Genomic DNA, 7,797 nt, shown 5'->3' on the forward strand with positions numbered 1-7,797 from the left:
CTATTGAGGAACAAATTTCTTCCTTAATTTAGCAATCTCCTTATCATTTAATCCAAAAGCCTTTATCAAAAGCTCCTCTTTAATTCCTGTTCCAAAAATAGCAGATGGGATTTTCACCAATCCTGGATTTTAGCTGTTAAAACTTCCCAAAATAGTAGCTGGGGTATCACCAACATTCATTTGGAAGTGAACTAAACCTTTTGGAAACACCATCACTTCTCCTTTCTCAAGAACCTTAGCAAAAACTCTGTTTCCTGAATCAACAAACCCCGAATAAATCTTCCCCTCGAGCACGAATGCAGTCTCAGTTGCCCGCGGATGAAAATGTGGCACGTTGATGCCATCAACGTCAAAATCAGCGCGCACAAATGATATGCCTAATGTGTTCAGTCCAGGAAAGACATTGGAACTCACTGGAATGGATGAAAATCCTGTATGTTTAAAGTTCCCGGGATCTTTAATACAACTTAAATGGCTGCATCAGACAGTGGTTTGCCATGCTTCTGCTGTTGTCTTCTTGCAAGATAATGGCAAAAGAGTAGATATCCCCACTTTTTTGCCAGTTCAGATACTTTTCTATGTCCGTTCGAGGACTAACGTTTGTTTTAGAGGTGGAGATTGTGATGACCCAAAGGGTCATCTTGTGAATTAAGACTCTATTCCAGGCCCGTTAGCCTTAAAATCTTATTTTCACTCACCTCAATTTGCGTGCATAATCCGGACGTAAATCCGAAAAGCCTTTATGTGGAAATTTATGAAGTAATAATTTTTGGGATTTAAAATTGATTTTTAGTTGACTTTGGTCAATATTTTGAGTAAACGGACTCGGATCCGTATTCCGACATTCCCGGAAGGTTCGTAGTTAATATGGGACTTGGGCGTATGCCCAGAATCGAATTCCGAGGTCCCTAGCTCGAAAAATGAAACTTTGATGAAAATTGTAAGACTGAAATTCTATGGATTTAAAGAAATTGATTAATGTTTGATCTCGTTGGTATCGGGCCCGTATTTTAGTTTCGGAGCCTGGTACAGGTTTAATATAATATATAAGTCATGTCTGTGAAATTTGGTAGAAATCGGAGTTTATTTGATGTGATTCGGACCTCCAATTGAGAAGATATGAATTTTAAGTGTTTTTGAGAATTTCATTTGATTTGGTGCTAAATTCGTAGTTCTAGGTGTTATTTTGGATTTGATCGCGCGAGCAAGTCCATATGATGTTTTTAGACTTGTGGGCATGTTCGGTTTGGAGCCCCGAGGGCTCTGGTGAGTTTTGGATAGGCCACAAGATGTTTTGAACTTGGAAAATTTTGCTGGTATAACTGGACCTGTTGCAGGCCTCTGATCTCGCAATTGCGAGATCAGGCTTCGCAAATATGAAATAAACAGGCCTGGCAATTGCGAGGTATCTATCGCAATTGCGAAGAAGGCCTGAGCCAGCATGTTCTCGCAATTGCAATGGGAGTCTGGGAAGGGCAGGTTCGCAAATGCGAACATCTACTCGCATTTGCCAGGTTCAGAGGTCGCAAATGCGACACTTTCCTCGCATTTGCGAAGGCAGCGGGATTGTGAAGGGCATCGCAATTGCGAGCGTTCCTTCGCATTTGCGAAGCTCAGGTCGCAATTGCGACACCTGCAGCTGAGTAAAAGGGACTTAGACGGGATTTTTCATTCATTATTCAATTTTTCGAACCCTAAACCTCAAGAGGCAATTTTTGGGCGATTTTCACTGGAAAATATTGGATTAAGTGTTCCTTATCTATATTGATTATATTTCATGATTTCATACTCATTTATATCATGAATCCGTGAATTCATGCAAGAAAAATCAGATTTTTATAAATTCTTCCAGAAACGAAAATTTAAGATTTGAAGGTCCATTTGATATCGGAATTGGATAATTTTTTGTATGGTTGGACTCGTCTCAGAATGGGTGTTTAGATTTCGTAGGTTTTTTCGAGATTTGAGACGTGGGTCCCACTGTCAAATATTTTAATGAATTTCAGATTTTATCCGAAAAATTAGTAAATTCATATGGAATTAATTCCTATGATTCGTATTGAATATTTTGAATTGTTTGTGAATAGATTTGAAGCTTTCGGAGACAAATTTAAAAGGAAAATTTGTGGTTGAGTAATTGTTTGAAATTTGCAAAGCGAGGTCAGTGTCGTAGTTAACCTTGACTTTAGGGAATTGGACCTTTAAGTTATTTGATATGTGAAATGCATGTGAACGACGTATAGGCGAGGCGACGAGTGTCTATACGTCGTCAAATTAATTGTTTGTGTATTTACTTAAAAAATCATAAATTATGAATTAATTGTTATAATAATTGTTTCTCTCCTATTTTTTGTCAAATATTAATCTTGAATTCCTGCATTAATTGTTATATGCTATTTGAATTATGTGCCTTAATTGTTATTTGACATTTAGCATATTAAATATTAAAATACATATTTTCTCTCTGATTTCTATAATAATTTGCTATTTGCCTTTGTTTGTTTCGTAATTAAATCATAATTATTGTATGCTTGTTGTCTTATAATTTTATATTAATTGTTGCATTTATTGGGGAAATTCTTCTATAAGAATTGGTAAATGAATATGTTGGAGGAGCGGGTTGCACGCCGCAACAGGATTTGATTAAAATGAATATATTGGAGGAGCGGGTTGCACGCCGCAACAGAACTGAATGTGAATATACTGTGAGAGCAGGTTGCACGCTGCAACAAAACTGAATGTGAATATATTGTGAGAGCGGGTTGCACGCTGCAACAGAATTGAATGTGAATATATTGTGAGAGCGGGTTGCACGCCACAACAGACTTATTAAAAGTCCAGATTGGAGGATCGGGTTGAACGCCGCAACAAACTTATTAAAAGTCCATATTGGAGGATCAGGTTGCACGCCGCAACAGAGTTATTTAAAAGTCATACATACATATATATATATATATATATATATATATATATATATATATATATATATATATATATATATATATATATATATATATATATATATATATATATGGGGGATCAGGTTGCACACCGCAACAGACTTGATTAAAATGAATATATTGGAGGAGCGGGTTGCACGCCGCAATAGAACTGAATGTGAATATACTGTGAGAGCGAGTTGCACGCTGCAACAGAACTGAATGTGAATATATTGTGAGAGCGGGTTGCACGCTGCAACAGAATTGAATGTGAATATATTGTGAGAGCGGGTTGCACGCTGCAACATAATTGATGGAAATGATAATTGGTTATGACTGCTGAGTTGGCTTCAATTATTATAAACGAGTTACCTGATTTATTTCTATTATTGTTATTGTTACTAATATTCCGTACAGGTAATGTAAGTGACCCGCCTTAGCCTTGTCACTACTTCGTCTAGGTTAGGCTCATCACTTACCAATACATGGGGTCGGTTGTACTGATACTTCACTCTGCACTTCTTGTGCAGATTTTGGAGTTGGTCCCAGCGGCGTACCATAGACTTGCTCGGATTTCAGCTACTCAGAGGAGACTTGAGGTATAACTGCACGACGTTCGCAGTTCTGAAGTCCCCGTCTACTTTACTTTAGCTGTGTGTTTGTTTCCAGACAAACTTATTTTATTCAGACCTTTATTTGTATTTATTATAGAAGCTCGTGCACTTGTGACACCAATTTTGAGGTGGTATTTAGACACCGTTGTTTTATGGATTAATCACTATATTTCAGACCTTACTTCCGCGTTTATTTATTTGTTATTAATAAATTTAAAAATTATTTTAAAATGGATAATATTATTCTAACGTTGGCTTGCCTAGCAAGTGAAATGTTAGGCGCCATCACGGTCCGAAGGTGGGAATTTCGGGTCGTGACAGTTGGTATCAGAGCACTAGGTTACATAGGTCTCATGAGTCACGAGCAAGCTTAGTAGAGTCTGAAGGATCGGTACGGAGATGTTAGCTAATACACATACATTTTCTTCTTCGGTAGAATCTAAAAAGAGAACCTAGTTCATAGGAGAATGAGACTAGCACTACACAATAAACATATAGTCTCTCATCTATCCCACTTCGCCTCCATAAGTTGTGGAACCACCTTTGAGGGACGCTTTCTGAAGGCTGATTAGTGAAGCGATCCCATCCCACGATATGAGGCAGCGCAAACTACATTTAAAAGACCAATATCATAAATGGACAATGAGAACCACAGCCAAAAAGTTAAATGAAGCTGCAAACCATTAGAGAGACATTTGTAGAAGGCACGCATCAGAAAAGGACATTTTACTTGGTAAGAGTCCGTTTGGATGAGCTTATTTTAAGTGACTTTTAAGCCAAAATAACTTTTAAGCCATAAATTAGGAATTATAACTTTTGGCTTTTGGCTTGTTTTTGTCATTTTAGCTTAAAAACAAGTGCTTAAAAGCACTTTTTTACTCTATCCAAACACTACAAAATGGCTTAAAAGCACTTAAAATAAACCAATCCAAAAACGCTCTAAGGGGTGATTACTTTGTATAACAATGTGACTGCAAGTACACATATTGTAAGCAGTCAAAGTAAGCAGATTAGAATCATTTAGAAAGGAGGCTAAAAATAGACAAAATCCATTTAGTATCCCAGAAATGTTTTTGTTTGGAAAACTTAATTTTCAAAACTTTCTCAAAAATTCTCAAAATAAAGGCATTCACTCCAATGAGCATCATATGAGGTTCATTTATTGCCCATCAAAAGATTGTATGCTTTTTCATTTTAGTGTATTAAATAAAAACGTTTTCTCTCACGGCTCCATTTATCTGATATAAAATGTTCATCCACCATCATCTGTATATTTCACTAACGAACTCAGAGCTAGGACAATAAAAGGAAACAGAAGCATCTCAAAGTAATAGGAAACAGTGTGCTTAGGAAAAATAATCAAATGGGACATATTTTCTTTTACAAAAAAAGTATCTTAGTAGAACGTACACTGAAAGCTGTTCACATAACAGCAAACTCAGCAGTAGTAACAGGAACGGTAAACCGATCATTGGTTTTGAGATTATTGTTGACCACACCTGCATAAAGGAAAAAATCGAAATGCTGCATTAATTATGAGCACTAATAACATGTGCTGGCCGGCCAAGTTATGAAAGTAACGCACCAAGACGCCATACAGGAAAAAGGATGTAACATATGTATATCATTTCTTAAACATGTAGCTAAAACAGTTACTTTAAGGATACCATGGATCCTTAACATGGATAGCTACCCATTACAGAACAGATGGTGACACTTTGAAAGCATCTAATGGGTTGAAAGAAAAATTTAATAGAAAAGGTGCACAGGCGCACATATAGATTGAGACTTACTCAATGAAACGAAATAACCACTGCCATCAGCATTTGGCTTAAATGACAAGCTCTTTCTTACTTGACCAGCATTGCTGTAACATTTAACTTTTGCTTAGATATACAGTAAGAGATAGGAAACTAAGGGAAACTACTAATGAGTAGGACGCAAGGATCCCGTCTAAAAGTGTGTAATTAATGTATATGTATATATATGATATATCTACTCAAGATAACCCTAAGCCAAGAACTGAATCAGCCAATCAACCTTGATAGCATTGAAGGATCATGGAAGAATTCACAAGAATCTCTGGTCCCGATACTTATCAATGATCCAACTTCTGTTGCTGATAAAGCAAACAACTGCAATATGTTGAATTATCTGTCAGTCAAGTCAGAGTTCAGACATGTGAACACGTACAAGTAGAGAAAGAGAAAGAGAGAGTGATGCAGCAAACATACAGATGGGTATTCATTTATAAGTAGCATACAGAAGGATATTTGAGAAAAGAAAAAAAGACGGATTTATAGATGACTAATATCTCTAAGGAAGATCAAGCAGCAATGCAACACTAACGAGAAATTACAAGCAAGCTTACTATAAACTGATAAGTTAGTGGCACATACAAGACCAATCAACCCAATGTCCTGCTATAAGAAGAAGAAAGGATGAGAGAAAGCATCACTTGAACATGACAATTCTATTTTTAAAACAGGTAACAAATATCATACATCCAGTTTGCAAAACGTGGGCAGTCTAGGTTCAGCAGAAAGTGCCGCCTTGCCTTTAAATACTGAGTAGGGAGCAAACACTCGACCTGTCAATTTTCCTGCTGTCAAGAGATAAGACAAAAAGATTCCAATAGCATCAACATCTAACATTACTACTTATTAATGAAATATCACATAGGGACTTCATAAATATCTGGAAAATTTCTCTATACCATCAGCCACAATATTCTGTCTAACAGTAGAAAAACCTGCAAGAGTGTTGATGGCATGCTGCCAGATGGAATCTCTGACACCCTCTCCAGGCAATCTCTTATGCAACAACTGATTCCTACTAAGCAGAGAGAAAAACTTCAGGTTAAAAAGTTTTCTTCTATTTCTTTTTAATCAGTAACATCATGTTAGAAAGTTTATCCTCACTCTGCATGCTAGCAGTTATTTTTCTGGGCCCTTAAGCCAATTGATCTGCTTTCTACAAATTTTCATGAGAATTTTATGTGCCTCATAATATAACTTTGAACTGGGGTCTTAAATAAATTTATACTTCCTCTGTTTCAATTTGTTTGAACCTTTTCGGACTACGAGGGTCAAATTGACTATTCTCGGTGTGAATTCAGGAATAAATTCTTTAAGTTTTCTGAAATAGATAAAAAATACTATAAGTCACAATAATTATCAATTTAAAATATTTAAAACCTATTTGAAAAAAACACGGTCAAAGAAAACTTTGCTTGACTCCTAAAATAGTAATAGATTCATTCTTTTTGAAACGAAAAAAGTATAGTTTAAGTATGGCCGGCTTCCTTGCTTCCACCAAGGCTTAGGCATATGGGAAGTGATCTCCTAGTACTTTTTGTCTCAGCTAGAATTTTAAACCTAGACCGCATAATTCTCCTCTCACTTTATTGACCACTAGGTCACACCCTTGGTGCTTGGCTTTAACTTATATTTGGCGTCTATCTTTTTTTTCTTTTAACCAGCATATTTGGCATCTAAACCAAAATGGGAAGTATATATACACCAAAGTTCGAGAGTAATCAACAGTGCACGGAGATTCAAGTTTGAGATTGGCTCCAGTTTTTCCTAGTAAAATGGAAATGATCACAGCGTTTCAACTAGGAGTATGTACAAACCAATCATTCTTCCAAATCTATATTCATTGACTAAAGGTCAAGGGTATTTTCCATAACCCATGCTTGTAAAAGAAAACATACGCGTCCATTTTCGAATAAAGGGAAAAAGGAGAAATAAGATTGGAACTTGAGCATCGGATAACAAAAGGAAAAAAGAGCAGTTAAGGTTTAAGTAGGGGTTTTGTGTAATACATTTAGGAGAGTATCGTGAAAACAGAGAGTAGAGGTTTAAGCAGAGAACCTGGGGCGTAGGAATCCAGCGAGTTTCAATATCGCCATAGAAAAGGAGCGGAGAGCCTTCAATTTTCAAACACTGCTACCTTGTGCTTCTTACGCTTTCCTCGGACGAAATGCCCAAAAATAAAAGGTCGGTTTTATTTGTCAAATACAGGCCAAAGATTTTGTCTATATTTGGTAAAATCCCAAATCTTAAATCCCAAATTCCAAAATCAGCTCAATTGATTTTGGGCAAAAATATCACTATTACATTATTTTAAAAATTACCCCAAATTTTTATATTTTATAAAAGAGCCCACCATTTATTATTTTGTAACGATATTGGTTCGTCTTCTCGGTCACCTGATAGTGTATCATGTAGTTCATTATAAAA

The 7,797-nt window shown here is 36.3% G+C and overlaps 1 protein-coding gene and 1 pseudogene across 4 annotated transcripts; both read right to left on the reverse strand.

Moving 5' to 3' along the window:
• On the reverse strand, positions 1 to 1,507 carry LOC107820825 (germin-like protein subfamily 3 member 2; annotated as a pseudogene).
• A 2,448-nt stretch (positions 1,508 to 3,955) lies between these two features.
• On the reverse strand, positions 3,956 to 7,586 carry LOC107767802 (single-stranded DNA-binding protein WHY2, mitochondrial-like). Of its 4 annotated transcripts, XM_075234409.1 has the most exons (8): positions 7,429 to 7,572; positions 6,270 to 6,388; positions 6,058 to 6,158; positions 5,953 to 5,976; positions 5,594 to 5,688; positions 5,347 to 5,420; positions 4,964 to 5,052; positions 3,956 to 4,162 (listed from the first exon to the last, which is right to left on the reverse strand). In XM_075234409.1, the coding sequence occupies exons 1-7, from the start codon at positions 7,464 to 7,466 to the stop codon at positions 4,976 to 4,978; spliced, it is 528 nt and encodes a 175-aa protein (XP_075090510.1). In that variant the 5' UTR covers positions 7,467 to 7,572; the 3' UTR covers positions 3,956 to 4,162; positions 4,964 to 4,975. The 4 variants fall into 4 exon arrangements, with proteins under 4 accessions (XP_075090510.1, XP_075090513.1, XP_075090512.1 ...); XM_075234412.1 differs by lacking the exon at positions 5,953 to 5,976 and having other exon boundaries at positions 6,058 to 6,155; positions 6,270 to 6,385; positions 7,429 to 7,586; XM_075234411.1 differs by lacking the exon at positions 5,953 to 5,976 and having other exon boundaries at positions 6,270 to 6,385; positions 7,429 to 7,585.
• Positions 7,587 to 7,797: the final 211 nt, after the last annotated feature.

The sequence above is a fragment of the Nicotiana tabacum genome, chromosome 17, assembly GCF_000715075.1.
Source record: "Nicotiana tabacum cultivar K326 chromosome 17, ASM71507v2, whole genome shotgun sequence".
NCBI classification, from domain to species: domain Eukaryota; kingdom Viridiplantae; phylum Streptophyta; class Magnoliopsida; order Solanales; family Solanaceae; genus Nicotiana; species Nicotiana tabacum.